We start from the raw sequence: 21,537 nt of genomic DNA, 5'->3' as shown, positions 1-21,537 counted from the left end.
GAAATCATGGGCCAAATTAAATCTCCTCCTTTAAGATGTACATGTCAGGTATTGTATCCCAGAAATGAAAAGCTGTTACAGACTTTTTAGCAATTAAAAGGATAATGACAGGGCTAGGGATATAGCTCAGTGGCACTGTGCCTGTCTAGCAAGCTCAAGGCCCTGAGTTCAATTCCCAGTACTGGAAAGAAAAAAAAAAAAAAGGATAATGACAACTTTACATTCATAAATTCAGCATCTTAGAAGAAACAAACCAAAACCCACAAATTACCAAAACTTAACCAAATTTAAAAAAGATAAATCCCCAATAACCAGTGTAAAAATTGAATTTGTGATTTCAATAGTGTTGTGAAATCTCCAGGCCTAAATGCTTTTACTGGAGAATTTTACCGAACATTCAAAGAAGAAATCTAACACCAATTTGACATAATGATACTGTCACTTTCAGGAAAATAGCATTGTAAATACTTCTCAACAGTGGTAATCACATATTACCCTGATTCTCAAACCAGGCAAAGCATAAAAAAATAAAATGTAAGCCAATATTTCTCATGAACATAGATGCAACATAGGAAGTAGGGGCATGCTGGGCGTGGTGGCCCATGCAGAGGCAGGAGGATCGCCAGGAGTTCAAGATTAGCCTGGGTTACGTAGTGAGTTCAGAGCCAACCTCAACTACAAAGCAAGACCCTATCTCAAAAAAAAAAAAAAAAAAGTGGAGGGAGATAGATCTTTCTGAAGTGGGAAGGGGGTCAAGAGACGGAGCAGAAGGAAAGGGGATGCAAAAAGAGCGGAGTTGTGTTAGCTACTCATACCAACTCCACACAAGGAATGTAAGTACTAGTACAAACATGTACTAATAAAATTTTCAAAAGGCTCTGCACAGGAAAAATGGTAATTTTTAATGAATTGATCTGTAAATTTAATGTAATTCTTAAAATGCCAAAAGTGCTTTTATAGATACTTACTCAAATATTAATATGAATTGAATTGAATATCTTCTGAAAACAAGCAACATAATTATAAAGAAGAAAGTACAAGGATTTATTCTTTCTCACCTTAAAGTTGACTTATAGCCACAGTAATCCAGTATGATATAGTACTAGTGAAGATAAAAGCACGTAGATCAGTGGAACAGAATGGAGAACCCAAACATATATCCATTCAAATATGCCCGATTGGCTCTTGACAAAGGAATAAAAGAAATTCAGAGAAGAAAAGATAGCCTTTTCAGTATTACTACTGGAGGAAGGAGACATTCACACTTTAAAAAAAATAAATGAACCTTGAGCTTTACCTCATACCTTATAAAATAACTCAAAATAATTAATAGGCTTCAATTTAAAACACAAAACTGCAAAACTTCTAGTGAAAAAAAGAAAATTTCAGGACCTAGGACTGGGCAGTTTTTGGTTTTGATATGAAAAACATGAACCAAAAAAGGAAAATGTCTTAAAATGGACTTCATCAAAAAAAAGTTTTTCATGAAGAACTTTGACTCTCTGAAAGACTCTATTAAGACGGAAAAAATACACATTTGAGAATGGAAGAAATATTTGTAAACTACATATCCAGCAAAGAGCTTGTATCTAAAACAAGTAAAAGAAACATTAAAATTCAATGTTAAAAACAAATTATCCAAGCAAGCCTGGTGGCACGTGCCTGAAGATCACAAGTTTGAGCTCAATCTAGGCAATTTAGCAACTTAGCAAGACCTTGTGTCAAAGCAAAAGAGGACTGAGAATGTAGCTCAAGGCAAAGACCTGAGTTCAATTCCCAGTATCACAAAAAAAGGGGCAAAAAAGCATTCATTTAGGTGATGAGCAAAACAATGCTTAAAATTTCATTGAAGAAGATAAATGCATGAAAAAATGTTCAAATTATTAACTATTTTGGGCAATGCAAATTTAAACTATAGGGATGTATCACTGCACATATCAGAATGGCTAAAATTAAAATTAGGAAAAATGTTCTGACAAGATTGAGGAGAAACTAGTGCAACCATAGATTATTGGTGTGACCACAGAATGATACAGTGACTATGCAAATTACTTTGATGATTTCTTTTAAAACTAAAAATGGTTTTACTATATCAACAGCCAGTAATTCTGTACTTGGGCATATACCCCAGAGAAAAAAGACCTTTTTTTTACTTAACTTGTTCACGAATAGTTATAACCACACTACTCATTTGTTTTTTGGGGAGTTGTCTCTTTTGTTGTTTTCTGTAACTTTATTAATAGTCAAAAATATGAAACCAACCAAATGTCCTTCAGTAGGTAAGTGGGTGAACAAACTAAACCATGCCACTACAGTGGACCTTCAAGTTATGACCAACCTGACATATGAACAGCTTGAGTTATGACTGGAATTTTAGTTCTAATTTACAGAGTCTTGAGTTACAACTCAAATGCCAGCTACTTGTGCTTCCAGATGGCCTCAGATACAGATTTAACCCTTAAAGAGTTCTGGAAGGAACATTACAACATCCTTTCCTGTGTAGGGTTAATGGAAGAATCCTGGGCCAGTGTCTCTCTAAGGACGCTGAGATTGGCTTGTGTATGGAGAGAGACTTTGAAAGCTGTTTAGCAGAGCCTGAGCTTTCAGTTGACCAACTTGAGTTACAACCAGCCCTCACTAAAAAATTGAGTTTGTAAGTCAAGGAACCACTATATATCCATATCATGAGTACTGTTCAGTAACAATGAAAAGGAATGAATTATTAATTCATGCAGTACCTTGAATGGACCACAAGAAAATTATAAGAAGTTAAAACAGTTAATTTCAGAAGGACACATATTGTATGAGCCTGTGAAATATAATTTTAATTTTAAAGTTGGAGAACAATTTTGTGGTTGACGAGTTAGAGATGTGATTGGTGTATGTGACTATAAAACATTATAATGGTGATGATACAGGTAAATGTTCTATCAGTGAGTGTTTACTAGAGAAACAGGTATAACACAGATATACAACTACATAAGAATTTACAAGATTGGCTTACAGTGGCCACCCATAGAGTGGGATGAGGAAGAGTCCAGAGGGTCTGTCTGCACAGTGGAGACTGAAGGAGTCAGTCGAAGGTCTGGAATTCACTGCAGTGTTCTGTGCAAGTCTGTATCAGGAGGCTGATGCGTCTGCGATGGAAGGCTGAAGAGTGGAATCTCTTCTTATTAAAATGCTTCTGCACAGCAAGAGAAAGCACCAACAGTGTGAAGAGACAACCCACAATGTGGGAAAAAATTTTCACCTACTGTTGCTCAGACAAAGGTCTACTATCTAGAATCTATAAAGAACTTAGAAAAATCAGACCTCCCAAATTGAAAGACCAAATCCAAAAATGGGCATCTGAAATGAACAGACATTTCTCAGACAAAGAATTAGAAATAGCAAAGAAACATATGAAAAAATATTCAACATCACTAGTCTTTTGAGAGATGCAATGAAAACAACGCTGAGATTCCACCTCATCCCAGAAAGAATGGCTGCTATCAAGAAATCAATAACAAATGTTGGTGGGGCTGTGGGGAAGGAAGAACACTGCTCCGCTGCTGGTGGGAGTGTCAACTGGTGCAACCACTGTGGAAATCAGTATGGAGATACCTCAAAGAACTAGGACTGGAAGTCCCATTTGACTCAGCCATTCCTCTGCTGGGTATCTTCCCCAAAGAATTAAAAGAATCATACCACAGTGATATATGTGCACCTGTGTTCATAGCAACACAGTTTGTAATAGCTAAAACTTGGAAGCAGCCTAATTGCCCATCAACTGGGGACTGGATAAAGATAATGTGGTTTTTTAACAAAATGGAGTACTACTCAGCCATAAAAAATGAGAAATTAGAGACATTTATAGCTAAATGGAAGCACATTGAGGCCATACTCTTAAGTGAAATAAATAAAACACACGTGTAAATATTGAATAGTTTCTCTAGTGTGAGAAACTGAAAGTGTAAATAAGGACTAAAAGACATAATAGATAATGTAAAATAGGAAGAAAGGGGCAAAGGGGTAGGGAAAGTAGGAGGGGTAGAGGAAAGGAAAGAAGGGAATGGAATTAATATGAGCAAATGAAAAAATGGAAAGAAAATCTTTGTAAATAGGGAGGGATGGAGGGGTTGAAGGGAGGGCAGGAAAAAATAAGGGAAAAAATAAGAATGAGGAAAAAATAAAAAATAAAAAATAAAATAAAATAAAAAATAAAAATGGGGAAAAAATAAGAACCAAGAGATTATGTAAAGGTGTAAATTTCCAATGGTAAATGTCATTATATTGTATACCTAAAATGTACCAAAAAATTACTCTTAATTACAATATACTTTTCATAATATTCCACTAAATAAATGTTCTGTAATCCATACATTTAAGTCTCTCTTCTCTTTCAGTATTTGTAACTCTTAGATTCTTCCAATTGTCACTATTTTTCCCAAGCTTTTTTTTCCTTCTTTCTTTCTTGGCCATTGCCAAGTGTAAATATTTTCTAATATTTCATTATCTGCCTCTCCTCATCCCAAGCGTTTAACAATATATTGCCAATTTCCAAATCTAAATTACCATACTAAACTACTCTACAGACTAAGGTGGAAGGATCGCCTGAGCTGGTTTAGAGTTTCTGTTTTAATGTTTAGATCTTTAATCCATTTGGATTTTAGTGTAGTGCATGGTGAGAGATATAGGTCTAGTTTTACTCTTTGGCAAGTTGAAACCCAATTTTTCCAGCACCATTTATTAAAGAGGCTGTCTTTCCTCCAGTGAGGGTGTTTGGCTCCTTTGTCAAAGATGAGGTGGCTGAGTGTGTCTGGAGTTGTTTGTACATCTTCTAATCTGTTCCACTGGTCCTTGGGTCTGTTTCTTTCCAGTACCATGCCAGTTTTTTGTTGTTGTTGTTGTTACTGGGGATCAAACTCAGGACCTTGTGCTTGCAAGGCAGGTGTCGAAGCCACTGAGCAAAATTCCTGGCCCAACCATGCTGTTTTTATCACAGTAGCTTTGAAGTATAGTTTGAGGTTGGGGGTTGTGATACCCCCTGCCATGTCTCTGTTGCCTAGAATTGCTTTTGCTATTCTAGGTCTCTTCTTATTCCAAATGAATTTTTGGATTGTTTTCTCAAGGTCCATAGAGCATGCTGCTGGGATTTCAATTGGGATTACATTGAATCTATGTAGCAGTTTTGGAAGTATGGCCATTTTCACTATGTTGATCCTGCCTACCCAGGAGCAAGGGACGTTTTTCCATTTTCTGATATCTTCTTCAGTCTCTCTTTTCAGAGTATGTAGTTTTCAGAGAAGAGGTCTTTGATTTCTTTTGTTAGGTTGATTCCTAGGTATTTCAATTTTTTGGACGCTTTTGTGGAAGGAATTGTTTGCCCTATTTCTCTCTCAGTGACTCTGTGGTTCCTGTAGAGAAAAGGTATTGATTTTTGTGTGTTGACTTTGTACCCAGCCACTTTACTGAATTTGGTTATTAAGTCTAGAAGATTTTTGGTGGAGTTCTCGGGGTCTTCTATGTGGAGTATCATGTCATCTGCGAATAATGACAATTTGACTTCTTTATTTCCTATCTTTGTTCTTTTTTTTTTATTAAATTCTTTTATTGGTACATTGTAGGTATACAACACAATTACATTTCTTATTGGGAATTGTACCTTTACATAATGCATCTTGGTTCTTATTTTTTCCCCATTCCTAGCCCTCCTTTCACGCCCTCCACCCTTCCCTATTTACAAAGACTTTATTTCCATTTTTTCCATTTCTCATCATTTTTCCTTTCCCTTCTTTCCTTTCCCCTGCCCCTCCCACTACCCCTACCCCTTTGGACCTTTTCTTCCTATTTTACATTTTCGATTATTCTTTCTAATCATTGGTACATTTTAGGTATACAATACAATGACATTCATCATTGGAAATTTGCACCTTTACATAGTCTCTCTTGGTTCTTATTTTTCACCCTTGCCCAGCCCTCCCTTCAACCCCTCCAGTCCTCCCTATTTACAAAGATTTTGTTCTTATTTTTCCATTTTCTCATATTAATCCCATTCCCTTCTATCCTTTCCTCTAGCCCTCCCACTTCCTTCCCCTTTGCCCCTTTTCTTCCTATTTCACATGACCTATTATACATTTAGTCCTTATTTATACTTTCAGTTTCTCACACCAGAGAAACTATTCGGAATTTATTCATGTGTGTCCTATTTATTTCACTTAAGAGTATTGCCTCAGTGTGCCTCCACTTAGCTCTAAATGTCTCTAATTTCTCATTTTTTATGGCTGAGTAGTACTCCATTTTATAAAAAAAGCACATTTTCTTTATCAAGTCTCCAGTTGATGGGCATTTGGGCTGTTTCCAAGTTTTAGCTATTACAAACTGTGCTGCTATGAACACGGGTGCACGAATGTCACTGTGGTATGATTCTTTTAATTCTTTGGGGAAGATCCCCAGCAGTGAAATAGCGAGGTTAAATGGGACTTCCAATCCTAGTTCTTTGAGGTATCTCCATACTGATTTCCACAGTGCTTGCACCAGTCTACACTCTCACCAGCAGTGGAGCAGGGTTCCTCTTTCCCCACAGCCCCGCCAGCATTTGTTATTGGTTGATTTCATGATAGCAGCCATTCTTTCTGGAGTGAAGTGGAATCTCAGCATTGTTTTCATTTGCATCTCTCAAATGACCAGTGATGTTGAACATTTTTTCATGTATTTGTTTGCTATTTCTACTTCTTTGTTTGAGAAATGTCTGCTCATTTCAGATGCCCATTTTTGGATTGGGTCTTTAAATTTGGGAGGTCTGATCTTTTTAAGTTCTTTATAGATTCGAGATAGTAGACCTTTGTCTGAGGAAGAGCAAGTGAAGATTTTTTCCCACATTGTGGGTTGTCTCTTCACACTGCTGGTGCTTTCTCTTGCTATACAGAAGCCTTTTAATACGAAGAGATCCCACTTGTTGATTGTTTGTGCTAGTTCACGGGCAACTGAGGTTTTGTTCATAAAATCTTTTCCTACACCAATGTCTTCAAGGTTTCTACCTAACCTCTGTTCCAACTGGTTCAGGGTTTCTATTTTAATATTTAGATCTTTAATCCATTTTGATTTTAGTTTAGTGCATGGTGAGAGATATTGGTCTAGTTTTAATCTTTGGCAAGGTGAAGCCCAATTTTTCCAGCACCATTTATTAAAGAGCCTATCTTTCCTCCAGTGAGGGTGTTCGGCTCCTGTATCGAAGATGAGATGGCTGAGTGTGTCTGGCATTGTTTCTGCATCTTCTAATCTGTTCCACTGGTCCTCAAGTCTGTTTCTTTGCCAGTACCATGCTGTTTTTGTCACAGTAGCTTTGTAGTATAGTTGCGGGTTGGGGATTGTGATATCCCCTGCCATGTCTCTGCTACCTAAAATTGCTTTTGCTATTCTGGGTCTCTTCTTGTTCCAGATGAATTTTTGGATTGTTTTCTCAAGGTCTATGAAGTATGCTGCTGGGATCTCAATTGGAATTGCATTAAATCTATATAGCAGTTTTGGAAGTATGGCCATTTTCACTATATTAATCCTTCCTATCCAGGGGCAGGGGATATCTGTCCATTTTCTGATATCCTCTTCAATCTCTCTTTTCAGAGTGCCATAGTTTTCAGAGAAGAGGTCTTTGATTTCTTTCATTAGGATGATTCCTAGGTATTTCAGTTTTTTGGATGCTATTGGGAAAGGAATTATTTGCCCTATTTCTCTCTCAGTGAGTCTGTCATTTGTGTAGAGGAAAGCTATTGATTTTTGTTTGTTAACCTTGTAACTAGCTACTTGACTGAATTTGGTTATTAAGTCCAGAATACTTTTGGTGGAGTTCTTGGGGTCTTCTATATAGAGTATCATGTCATCTGCAAATAATGACAACTTGACTTCTTCATTACCTATCTTTATTCCTTTTATTTCTTTCTCTTGTCTAATTGCTGTGGCTAATGTTTCCAGAACTCTATTGAACAAGAGTGGTGATAGTGGACATCCTTGTCTTGTTCCTGATTTGAGTGTGAAGGATTTCAGTTTTTGACCATTTAGTATGATATTGGCTGTTGCTTTTTCATAGATGGCTTCTATCAGTTTGAGGTAGAGACCATCTCTTCCAATTTTTTGGAGGGTTTTTATCATAAATGCATGTTGGATTTTGTCAAATGCTTTTTCTGCATCTGTGGAGATAATCATATGGTTTTTGTCCTTGGCTCTACTGATATAGTGTATTACATTGATTGATTTGCGTATATTGAACAATCCCTGCATCCCTGGGATGAATCCCACTTGATCAGGGTGTATGATCTTCTTGATGATCTTCTGCATTCTGTTTGCCATTATCTTATTAAGGATTTTTGCATCTATGTTCATTAGTGAGATTGGCCTATAGTTCTCTTTTTCAGTTGGGTCTTTCTCTGCTTTGAGGATCCAGGTGATGCTTGCTTCCAGGAATGGATTTGGGAGTATTGCTTCCCTTTCAATTTCATTGAAGAGTTTAAACAGTAGTGGCAGCAGTTCCTCTCTAAATGTCTTGTAGAATTCAGCAGTGAAGCCATCAGGGCCCAGGCTTTTCTTAGTTGATAAGTTTTTAATTACATTTTCAATTTCATTGGTTGATATTGGGTTGTTCAGAGTTTTTAGGTCTTCTTCATTCAACTGTGGTAATTCATATGTATCTAGGAATCTGTCCATTTCTTCTGTGTTCTCCATCTTATTGGCGTATAGGTTCTGGAAGTAGGTATTGACGATCCTCTGGATTTCTGCTGGGTCTGTTGTCATTTCACCCTTTTCATTCCTAATTGCATGGATTTGGGCCTTTTCTTTCCTTTTTCTGATAAGATTGGCTAAAGGTTTGTCAATTTTGTTTATTCTTTTGAAGAACCAACTCTTGGCTTCATTGATTTTTTTTGTATCATTCTCTTAGTCTCCATTGCATTGATTTCTGCTCTGATCTTTATAATTTCCTCCCTTGTATGAGCTTTGGGGTTGTCCTGCTCTTCTTTTTCTAGAAGCTTGAGGTTCAGCATCAGGTTGTTTAATTGGGCTCATTCTGTTTTCCTAATATACGTATTCACTGCTATGAATTTCCCTCGTAAGACTGCTTTCTTTGTGTCTCATAGATTCTGATATGTTGTATTGTCATTGTCATTTAATTGAAGGAACCGTCTGATTTCTTCTTTAATTTCCTCTGTGACCCATTGGTTATTCAGAAGTGTGTTGTTCAATTTCCACGTGTTTATGGAATTTTTTGTTTCTTTTGTTATGGATCTCCAATTTCATTGCACTATGGTCTGATAATATACAGGGGATAACTTCACTTCCTTTGCACTTACTTAAACATGTTCTATGTGTGAGTATGTGGTCTATTTTTGAGAATGACCCATGTGCAGCTGAAAAGAATGTGTATTCTGATTTTGTGGGGTGGAAGACTCTGTAAACATCTGTTAAGTTCATTTGTTCAAGAGTTCGATTGAGTTCTAGTATTTCATTACTTATTTTTAGTCTAGTTGATCTATCTATTTGTGACAGTGGGGTGTTGAGGTCCCCACTACAATTGTATTAGTGCATATATGACTTTTCATGTCCGTTAGTATTTGTTTTATATAGTTGGGTGCACTAGTGTTTGGTGCATAGATATTTATGATTGTCATCTGTTCCTCTTGGATTCTTCCCTTGACAAGGGTGTAGTGTCCTTCTTCATCTCTCTTAATCAGTGTTGGTTTGAAATCCACTTGATCTGCAAAGAGGATAGCTACTCCTGCTCTTTTGGGGGTTCACATGGAGTATTGTTTTCCACCCTTTAACTTTCAGTCTATGAGTTTCTTTTTGACTTAAGTGTGTTTCTTGTATGCCACATGTTATTGGATCTTGCTTCTTGACCCATTCTGCCAGTCTATTTCTTTTGATTGGTGGATTGAGACCATTAACATTGATAGTTATAACTTATATGTATTGACTTATCCTTGTCATGACTTTTTCTTTTTGTTGGATTCTCCCCCTTTAAGTTTATTTTTTTGTCGTGCCCAGTGGATTCATTCTGCTGTGCTTCCTGGGGTTGTGATCTTTGTTGTCTTTTCCTAGGACATTGTCTAAAATTTTTTGGAGTGCTTGTTTGGTGTTCATGAAGTTCCTAAGTTGCTCCTTGTCCTGGAAGCATCTTATTTCTCCATCAATTTTGAAAGATAGTTTTGCAGGGTACATCAATCTGGGTTGGAGGCATTTTTCCTTTAGAAAAACAGGAATACATCACTCCAAGCTCTTCTTGTCTTGAGAGTTTGTGTTGAGAAGTCTGCTGTGATTCTGATGGGCTTTCCTTTGTATGTGATTTGTTTCTTTTCTCTAACTGCTTGTAGAATTTTATTCTTCTGTTGGGTTTCTGGAATCTTAACAATTATATGCCTATGTGTAGATTTTTTCTGATCAAGGCTAGTTGGAGTCCTACATGCCTCACTTATGTATATATCAAGTTATTTTCCCCTGCTTGGGAGGTTTTCTGCCATCACTTCTGTGAATGGTTTCTTGATGTCATCTGCACTCTCTCCTGTTTCTTCATGGACTCCAATATGTCTTTTGTTATTCTACTTTGCATCGTCTGTTAGCTGCTGGATTGATTTCTCGTGGTCATTTACTATTTTTAAGAAATTTTTCTTTTTCTGATCTGTAATTGCAATCTTATCTTCTGTATCTGAAATTCTGTCTTCACATTGGCTCATTCTGCTGTATAAACTTTCAATGGAATTTTTAATCTCCTGGAAATCTGTTTGTATGTGTTTTATGGATTCCATTTGTTTCCTATTTTGTGATTCCATCACGTTCCTCGGCTCCTCTATTTTTTAACCTTTGTCCTCTCTAGATGTATTAATCATGTCTTGCAGAATGATCCCAATTTCTGCTGTTATGTGAGAAATTATTTCTGATACCATTTTTTTCAGATCCTCTTTTGTTTCCAGTTCAGGGAGTCCAGGTGTTTGAATATCAGATTGTCCCATCTCGTTTCCCTTTGGGGTTGCTTTAGGTGATCTGGAAGTCTGGTTTTGAGACTTGTTTACGTGTCTTCTCATTTCACCAGGGAAGGGGGCGGTGTGCTGCTGTTGCCCATGCACCTCCCCTCCTGGGCCCTGTGGGCGGCTCTGCTCCTGGGCACTGGGGACAGTGGTATGGTGGCCCAAAAGGCTCCTCCTTGGCACTGGTGGCAGCTCTGCTCTTTGGCGCTGGGGGTGGTGGTACAGCATCATGGAAAGCTCCTGCTTGGGACTGGCAGCGGCTGTGCTCCTCATCACTGGGATCGGCTCTTAAGAGTAATGTTTTTAAGAAGCATTAATTCAATATGGAGGAGAATCAGGATATAAAACGGACTAAAAAAATCATAAGTATATAAATCCTTGTTTCTATAAAAATAAGCGTGTGTCCATACATATGAATAAAGAAAATTTGGAAGATAATGCCCTGAATTTAAATTTCTCTGAAGTTAGAATTATACACAACTCATATTTTCTTTATTTTATACATTTTCTCCTATAAACATACATTGTTATTATAGAAGAGTATAGACAAGTTAGTCAAAACTGAGTTTCAGTGAGAATAAATATAAAACTTGCTTAGCAAGCTCTATATGAATCATATCTAAGGACTTCAGTGATCTTAGAAATCCTCAGTGGGACCACAAACCACAATGTAGGGGTTTAACAGGGACCCGAGTTCAAACCCCAGTACCAAAAAAAAAAAAACCAAAAAAAAAAAAAAGAAATCAGAATGTAGGTGGTTAAAAAATGATGGCAATCAGGAAAATGGAGATGATGAATATAAAAGGCACATTTGCAATAAACTGATAAAAATACTAGACAAATAAGTGGAACTAAGAAATTTTTCAAGCTGGAAGGACAAATGAGGTAATTTGAGAATCTGATAGTTTTATTGAAGTATATTAATTTCCCATAAGGTAATTCCATGTTAATATAATTCCATAATGTTTAAAAATGAGTCATTTGATCACTGGCAGTATAGTAATAGAACATGCCTGAGAGCAAATAGTTTAATTTAGGTCTTATAGTTAATATACAACATATTTGCTGAGTTCAGCAGTGAGCTTGTGTGCATGTGTGCATATGTGCAGTATATACATAGACCTATGTAGAAATGGAATGGCCCTTTGAGATGATTTACCCTTTTTCGAGGAAAAATTTGACTCAGGGTTTATCTAACCTATAAACGGGTTGTAAAAGTCTCTTTAAAGTGCCACATGGATATTCCTAGGTAAGATGATGATGTAGCCCCAGTCATTCTTTAAACTTAGTACATTAAATGATAAACAGGGAATCCTGCAAAACCTGGCAGCTATGTATGGAGGCAGGCCCAGCTCTTCAAGAGGAGGGAAGCCAAGAAACAAAGAGGAAGAGGTATGCTTCCGCATGTTCGCTACCTCCATCACACAGCCATTTTTGAGTTTATCGCTTTCCTTTTTTGCATGGTTTAAATTCTTAACAGTTATTTGAAGATTTTGTAAGTCTGTAGGGATTGCTTAATATATTGTGACTTAATGTAATTATGCTGTGTCATAATTTTGTCCCATAACTGTTATTCAGTTTTCTGAGTTCAATTTCTTTTCTCTTGATAAAATTAAAAATATGTGGTTTTAATATATTTCTTTTCAGAAAAAAATTGCTCTAAATTAAACTCTTGGAAGCTAATACTACATTGCCATTAATCAAATTTCAGAACTTTTATTTCTTGCATTTAGATTAACACTTTTTCTTGAATTGAGTTTTTTAGCATCAAAAATGTGATAATTTTTCTTTTAAATGAATATGTTGAGTGTTTTTTCCTTTTTGTAGGTTTATCTGGCAAGGCTGAGGCAAATAAGACTACAGAATTTCAATGAGCGTCAGCAAATTAAAGCCAAACTTCGTGGTGAAAAGGTAAGTTAAAAGTTAATTTTTACAATGTAATTGAAGGCTAGGGATATAGCTCAGTGACAGAGCACTTGCCTGGCATGTTTGAGACCTTAGGTTTGGTTCTTAATACTACCTCCAAAAAACAAATGGATAAATAGAAAGTGATTGATGATATTATTATAGATTAAGATCAAAAATTCAGTAAAAAAAAAAAACTGATGTAGACAGTAAAAATCAAAGTTCAGAAAACTGAACTTTGTAAAAGTAAATCTTATGTCTAGGATTTAAAATTTATAAGACCGTTCCAGAATAATTCTGTGAGGACAGTAGAACTAGTGTCCATTAAACTATTAATGTGTGTTTTATAGCATTCTTTTTAAATTTTTTATTTGATTGTCCATGGAGTTGATGATTGTGAAGACTTCAGTTGCAGCTTTAGAAGAAAACAGTGTTGGCAGTTTCTCAGTTTACATTTTTAGCTGTTAGTTTATTTATATTATCTCATAGAGCTCTGCACTGAACTTGAAGGTTGTGTCCCAAGTGGTGAGCTTATCTACTCATTTTATAGAAAGAAGCTGGTAGTTGCGAAGGGCAAGAAGAAAGTGAAGAGGCTGACTTGAGGCGCAAAAAAATTGAATCCATTAAGGTATGACTAGAAATAATACAGTTTCTTGGAGGAAATTGAAAGATAATATGGAAAATTGTGTTTTGCACAGTTAGATGACTTTATTCTCTTGCTTTATTTTTCACTGTTTCACTTTCTGACTTCTGGAAAATAATGTTTTTCTTTATATCATATTTATAAAGAGCAATTAGATGAAATCATGGCATAAATACATGAAACTATGACATAGAACTTCTAAAAACAAAATATAACCTTATAAATGAAGTACAGTTATTCATTTCTCTGAAGATAAGTGAGGTTATATACAACAATTACTCTGTATTTTAATTTCATTCTAATATATCAGCATTTATTTTCATTCAGCAATTATTTACATATTGATCAGAAGTATATGTCAAGCCAGACTCCAGGGTCTTCCAATTAGAGTGAGCTTACATTTTTATTCTGAAACACACATTCTTCTTTGTTGGCTAATAAGTCTGGACATTTAGACCTGGGGCTATATGCACTCTTTCTAATAACTAATTTATTGATCATTTTTATTTTCAGGTCCAGACAAATGCACGTGCTGCTATACTAAAAGAACAACTAGAGCGAAAGAGAAAGGAAGCATATGAGAGAGAAAAGAAAGTGTGGGAAGAACATGTAAGATTTAGCTCATATTCTTAATCTTGCTTATATTAATATTCTCATATTTCTTGCTGGGTAGTAAATCAGCATCATAATTTTGTAATTCTTTTTTTCATTTTTTGTTCTCATTTTCATCCTCCCTTTTTCTCTCTCTGCAGTAAATTTAAGGACAATCTATCAAGAAGTTAATTTTGGGCTTAATTTGAAATGAGAACTTAATTTATTGTATTTACCTTAAATTTTTTTTTATTTTATGTTACCAAGTAGCAAAAGAGCAAGCATCATGTAATAACATCTTCCTTCTGCCATTGATTTATAATGCTGTCTTATATATGCTAGAGAATGAGTAGAAAAGTCAGAACTCCAGAAGTCAGAAATAAAACTAAGGGCTTTTCAATAAATTACCTTTTATTTTCATTTGAAATAATTTTAGGGAAAAGTTCTCCAACTCCACTAGTTATATTTTCTCTTTATTTTCAAAAGTCCAGCAGTGAGCCAGGCGTGGTGGCACATGCCTGTAATCCCAGCACTCAAAAGGCTGAGGCAGGAGGATCACCATGAGTTCAAGGCCAGCCTGGGCTACATTGTGATTTCAGGTTCAGCCTGAATTACAAAAAGAAACCCTGCCTCAAAACAAACAAACAAACAAAAAAAGTCCAGCAGTGAAGAACTGTCTTCTTATTCCCCCTTGTCTTTCCTAAACTTGAGACTGCATATGAATAACACTTGAATAATGAAACAGTAACTATGGTAGTGGTCCATCTTCCCCAAGATTATTTCCTGGCCTGTTGTCTAAAATTGTACCTGGCTTTAAATTACTGAGCTCTTTGAATCATGTTTTTAATCCAGTGTTTCTTGTTTTTCTTTTCCTTTTTTTACAAAAAGATATATCATTGATAGGGAATTAATGTGAAACAATAACTTTCACTTTATCACTTTTTAGTTCACTAAGTCTAATTTACGAATAGTCACTTTCACTTATTTAGAACTTTTTCCTCAAGAGAAAGTTGTAGCAACCAAATTAGCGATAATTATCTTCATAGTCAGAGGTAATGATCACTTCTATTACCCAAATTCCTTTCAAACTTAACTTGATAAGAAAAATAGCTGTGAACCTATACTTGGTGACACATATATATAGCAGTTGAGAACAATTTGCCTTATTTCTCTTGGGATTGAATTCTTAGCACAAAAATTAGAAACATTCCAGCCTATGGTGATTTTCTTTTTTGGTTTTGTTTTTTTGGTATCGGTTATCGAACTCAGGTCCTTGCGCTTGCAAGGCAGGCACAGTGCCACTGAGCTAAATCCCCGGCCCCCTATGCTGATTTTTAAAGTGGGTAAAGACTATCAGGATGAGTCAGCATAGAACTCCCTGTATGTGTGTGCATGTACGTGTGTATGTTTTAAGTTCGCTTTTCTCATGGCAGGCCTGCTGCTATCATCCTTGTATTCCACTGCATTACCACAATTACAGGCTATAAGGAGCATTACTCTTTTGTAACTTTTTGTCTTTAATAGTTCATTCCAACATTCCACGTAGTTCATGAAGGTATTTAGTAATTTATCTATTAAATATGATGAGCTTATGCTTAGTACAATTTGGCCTTATTTTTTAAAAATGTGAACAGTTAATGCAAAATGACATGGGGCATCAAAGTACTTGATAATAGTCTACATGGCTTTGATTATGTAATATTCCATAGTCATAGAGACTGGGTCAGCCACTGCCTATCTACTCTCAACAGTATGCACATACAGGCGTTATTTTGGCAATAGACCCGTACAGTATTCTTGCTTTGCTATATTACTTGTATTCCCCCAAGGTAGGACAAATGGCTGTTTCTTAGTTCATTCTGTGATTGGCATGTGAGGTAGTAGTATAGCACCTTTATCAAAGGGACTTACACTCTTTTCTCTAGACACAATCTACTTGAGTAACTCAGAATGTTATGTTTCCAACAGTTCAAGTTAATATATGTCAGAGAACTCAAAGCAAGAGCTTGTCATTCTTTTTCTTCCTAAAATCTGCTCTTAGTAGACAGAAATATGGCACACGAATACATTTAATGTGGTTTTAAGCATATTGTGTTGTAGTTTTCTTAAGAGCAATTTCTCAGACTTCTTTAAATAGCTTATTTCTCATTTTCCTGCTTTTTTTTTTTTTTTGGTTGTTTCTGTTTTGTTTTGTTTTTGTTTTTTTCTTTGAGATTATCTCATCATGTATTTCAGCCTAGTCTTGAGCTCACTATGTAGCCCAGGCTGGCCTCAAACTTGAAGTAATCCTCCTGCCTCAACCTCCTAAGTGCTGTGATTACAGTTGTGCACCACCACACCCGGTCCTGCATTTTTAATAATACCACAACTACTGTACGAAAGTTAGTGTAAACCTATATGTGCTCATTTAGTACCCAAGTCTTATGGTTTAGATCTAGAATATCCCACCAAAATCTCATATGTTCAGAGGTGGAGTTTGGGGAAGGTAATTGGATCACAGGGTCATTAAGTTGGATACAGGGTCATCACCTACTATGTATTGGATTGCAATCTATTTTGCCCTACATATCCATAAATTTTTCCTTTATATATTTAGATGTTCCAACATTGAGTTGCATAAATGTACTTACAGTTGTTATAACTTTTTGTTGAGTTGACCCCTTTTATCATTAAATAAAAGCCTTGTGTGTCTATTCTGACCATTTTGACTGGAAGTATATTTTATCTCATAAAAGGATAGCCACCCCTTCTCTCTTTTGGTTACTATTTGCATGCAATATCTTCTGCTGTGCCTTCACTTTCAGCCTCTCTGTGTCCTTAAAGCTAAAGTGAATCTCTTATCTGCAGTGTGTAGTTGAATCTGTTGTTTTAATCCATTCAGCTACTTTGTATTTTTTTTTTTTTTTTTTTTTTTTGGTACCTGGGAATGAACTCGGGACCTTGAGCTTTCGTGGCAGGCACCAGAACTACTGAGCTAAATCCCCAGCCCACTACTTTGTATCTTTTGATTGGACAGTTTAATCCAGTTACATCCAGAGTTATTACTGACAGCCGAAGACTTAGTCTTATCATTTTAAAAATTATTTTCTGGTTGTTTTATAGACCCTTTATTCCTTTGTTTATGACCTTTGTGATTTGATGATTTTCTATAAATGCTAAATTTGACTCCATGTAATTTGTGTATCTGCTACAGTTTTTTGCTTTGTGATCATGAAGCTTACATGAAACATCTTAAAGTTGTAATAGACTATTTTACCTATCACCATTGCAGTAATGAAGTATACTGAATTTAACTTTATATTTACCTCTGTCAGTGTGTTTTAGACTTTAATACATTTTCATAATAACAATTACTGCCCTTTTGTTTTTTGGTTGAAGAATTCCCTTAAGGCAGGCTTGTAAGGCAGACTTAGTGGTGATAAATTACCTCAGATTTTGCTTGTCTGAGAAAGACTATTTCTCCTTCATTTCTGAAGAATAGCTTTGCTAGCTGTATTCTTGGGTGTCCTTTTTTTTCTTTCATCACTTTGAATATATAATCGCATTCTTTCCTGGTCTGCAAGGTTTCTACTAAGTAATACACTGAGAACTTACTGGATATTCCCTTTTATGCAATTTGACCCCTTTTTCTCACTGTCTTTAAAATTTCTTCTTTGTCTTTTCACTCTTTTTTTGGTACTGGGGATCGAACTCGGGTCCTTGTCCTTGTGCTTGCGCAGCAGGTGGCGAAACCACAGCTAAATCCCCGGCCCTTGACATTCTTATTATAATGTATCTCAGTGAAGACCCTTTTGGGATGAACCTATTTTGGGACTCGAGCTAAATAGATCTGGAGTCCACATGTTTCCAAAGACTTGGAAAGTTTTTAGTGTTTATTTTGTTAAATAAGCCTTCTCTGCTTTTGTCCACTTCTTTCCCTTCTTGAACTCCCACACTATAAATATTTGTTTGCTTAATGATGTCCTATAAGAATGCAGAAAGTAAGCATTTCTTCATTTTTTTCAGTAACTACCCCCTCTCCCCCAAGTTTGGTAAAGTCTGTTACAGAAACTCTCAATTTTATATTTTATTTCATTCATTGAATTCTTCAACTCTAACATTTTTCTTTGGTTCTTTTTTATGGAATCTGATTTCTTGTTGAATTTTCCTTCATATCATGGAATTGTCCTGATTTCATTAAGTTACCTGCTTGTATTTTCTTCTGTTTCCTTGATTTTCCTTAATATCCTAATTTTGAAGTCCTTTTCAGGCAATTTTGTAAAATCCCATTTTAATAGGGTCAGCTACTGGAGAATTTTTGTATTCCTTTTGTGGAGTCATGTTGTCTTGACTTTCTGTTTCTTGTTTCCCTACACTAATGTTGGTATCTCTGGTGAAACAGTCACATCTTCTGCATTTTTTTGAGTGACTTTAGTAGGGAAAGTCTTTCACCTATAAATAGGTCCTAGGATACCACTTGAGGAGGGTGCACTGAATCTGCTTCAAGGTGGGCATAGTAATATAGTCTCCATGCAGATAAAGTGGCTTCTGGTCCTTTAAGCAGGAGCAGATCCAGAGCAATGATTGCAATTTCAAGATGGCACAGCGGAGTAGGAGTGGGGCCGCAGTGGACAGTGTACAACATGGGCTCCTTGTATTATAATACAGCTGTGTGAACTCCAGGAAGCTTCCTACAGTGGGGTCAGGACCTGGGAGGACAGCAGGACTCTAGTGGCAGAGACTGTAGGTGCTTACAGTGGTAATAGCATTGACTAGGGGCTTGGGCTTAGCTTTTCCCTAAGGGAAGAAGTCTTTCTTGGTTTCAAGCCAATGCTCACTGGGGGCATGAAGGGCAGAGGCAAGATGTTTGCCTCCTTAATCTATGTGGCCAGCTGAGATTGCTTCATAGGCTTTCTGCCACACTCTTCCTATATTCTGGCCCTTCCTTTAAATACTTTGGTCAAAATATAGATTATTGTTTTGTCCTTTTTTATGAGAGGCCTGCACATTTGACTTCTCTAGTCAGCTATCTTACCAGTATTACTACTCCCCTTCTTTTCTTTTTTGTCTCACTCCCTCCACTTTACTCCTACAAGTTAGTTTCGCTGGCTTTTACCCAAAGCTCCTTAAGTGATTCATCATTTAAAATGCTCAGTATGGTCCTGTTGAATAATAAAACATTTATTGTTAATTTTGTGATTCATATTTCAGGGCTATGCATAGGGAAATGTTCAATAAACATTTGTTTACTAAATGCATCTTGGAAAATAAGGTCAAAAAATGAGACTGGAAATCAGAATATAGTATCTGATTGTAGTCTCAGCTCTGCCAATTAATTGGCCTCTTTGGGGACTGACTTAATGTTTATAGACCTTTGTTTCTTCATAACCTTGATGATGGGCTTGATCGCTAATACTGCTCTAATTGTCTAGAAAAATAGTCTTCACAATGTAAGTATTAAGTCTTGCTTAATATAAAGACAGTGGATTAAAGTTACTTTACCAAGTAATTATTTAAATAGCAGAATCTAGATGTTGTGTAGGGTACTTCATATGTCTATATTTACTTACCATTATTCTAATTTGAGTGATTAACATGGTATTCAGAGATGGATTTGCTATTATTAAACTTCCTGAATTAAAAGTGTGATTATATGAATATTGATGCATTTTCTTCCGTAAGACCTCATAATCTCTTTTTGGATTCTCAAAAGTATATGTGATCTGCACTAAACTAAAATCAAAATGGATTAAAGATCTAAATATTAAAATAGAAACTCTGAACCAGTTGGAACAGAAGTTAGGTAGAACCCTTGAAGACATCGGTGTAGGAAAAGATTTTATGAACAAAACCTCAGTTGCCCGTGAATTAGCACAAACAATCAACAAGTGGGATCTCTTCTTATTAAAAGGCTTCTGCATAGCAAGAGAAAGCACCAGCAGTGTGAAGAGACAACCCACAATGTGGGAAAAAATCTTCACTTGCTCTTCCTCAGACAAAGGTCTACTATCTCGAATCTATAAAGAACTTAAAAAGATCAGACCTCCCAAATTTAAAGACCCAATCCAAAAATGGGCATCTGAAATGAGCAGACATTTCTCAGACAAAGAAGTAGAAATAGCAAATAAATACATGAAAAAATGTTCAACATCACTGGTCATTAGAGAGATGCAAATGAAAACAATGCTGAGATTCCACTTCACTCCAGAAAGAATGGCTGCTATCATGAAATCAACCAATAACAAATGCTGGCTGGGCTGTGGGGAAAGAGGAACCCTGCTCCACTGCTGGTGGGAGTGTAGAATGGTGCAACCACTATGGAAATCAGTATGGAGATACCTCAAAGAACTAGGACTGGAAGTCCCATTTGACCCCCCTATTCCACTGCTGGGGATCTTCCCCAGAGAATTAAAAGAATCATACCACAGTGACATTCGTGCGCCCATGTTCATAGCAGCGCAGTTTGTAATAGCTAAAACTTGGAAACAGCCCAAATGCCCATCAACTGGAGACTGGATAAAGAAAATGTGGTTTTTTTTATAAAATGGAGTACTACTCAGCCATAAAAATGAGAAATTAGAGACATTTAGAGCTAAGTGGAGGCACATTGAGGCAATACTCTTAAGTGGAATAAATAGGACACACATGAATAAATTCCGAATAGTTTCTCTGGTGTGAGAAACTGAAAGTGTAAATAAGGACTAAATGTATAATAGGTCATGTGAAATAGGAAGAAAAGGGGCAAAGCGGAAGGAAGTGGGAGGGCTAGGGGAAAGGATAGAAGGGAATGGGATTAATATGAGAAAATGGAAAAATAGGAACAAAATCTTTGTAAATAGGGAGGACTGGAGGGGTTGAAGGGAGGGCTGGGCAAGGGTGAAAAATAAGAACCAAGAGAGACTATGTAAAGGTGCAAATTTCCAATGATGAATGTCATTGTATTGTATACCTAAAATGTACCAATGATTGGAATGAATAATCGATAATGTAAAATAGGAAGAAAAGGTCCAAAGGGGTAGGGGTAGTGGGAGGGGCAGGGGAAAGGAAAGAAGGGAAAGGAAAAATGCTGAGAAATGGAAAAAATGGAAATAAAGTCTTTGTAAACAGGGAAGGGTGGAGGGCGTGAAGGGAGGGCTAGAAATGGGGAAAAAATAAGAACCAAGATGCATTATATAAAGGTACAATTCCCAATGAGAAATATAATTGTGTTGTATACCTACAATGTACCAATAAAAGAATTTAATAAAAAAAAGTATATGTGATCTAATGAAGGGTAAGAATCACTACCTTACTTACTCTGATTCTTTGGCGTTACATACTCAATTTTGTATCATTTTCTCTTTAACACATTTAATGAAGAAAATTAGAGTACTAAGTGAAATTTATAAAGAATAATGTGTGATGATAGGTCTTTTTTTTTCAAATTAT

At 36.2% G+C, this 21,537-nt stretch overlaps 1 protein-coding gene across 9 annotated transcripts in view; it reads left to right on the top strand.

The window, feature by feature from the left end:
• Nek1 (NIMA related kinase 1) overlaps positions 1 to 21,537 on the top strand; it is a 182,049-nt gene that overhangs the window by 82,761 nt on the left and 77,751 nt on the right. For 5 of the 9 annotated variants that reach the window (XM_021264929.2, XM_021264927.2, XM_087217006.1 and 2 more), the window contains 4 exons: positions 12,300 to 12,383; positions 12,819 to 12,902; positions 13,447 to 13,524; positions 14,053 to 14,148. In XM_021264929.2, coding sequence (XP_021120588.2) covers positions 12,300 to 12,383; positions 12,819 to 12,902; positions 13,447 to 13,524; positions 14,053 to 14,148 — 342 coding nt within the window. The remainder of the gene's footprint in view (positions 1 to 12,299; positions 12,384 to 12,818; positions 12,903 to 13,446; positions 13,525 to 14,052; positions 14,149 to 21,537) is intronic. The other 4 variants (XM_087217007.1, XM_021264931.2, XM_087217005.1 and 1 more) reach the window with 1 other exon arrangement.

Source organism: Heterocephalus glaber, unplaced genomic scaffold (genome assembly GCF_053883595.1).
Source record: "Heterocephalus glaber isolate CG9 unplaced genomic scaffold, H.glaber_assembly_v1.0 deba00001461, whole genome shotgun sequence".
Classification (NCBI taxonomy): Eukaryota; Metazoa; Chordata; class Mammalia; order Rodentia; family Bathyergidae; genus Heterocephalus; species Heterocephalus glaber.
The sequence above is the reverse complement of the archived record's forward strand: the minus strand, read 5'-3'. Positions and strand labels throughout refer to the sequence as shown.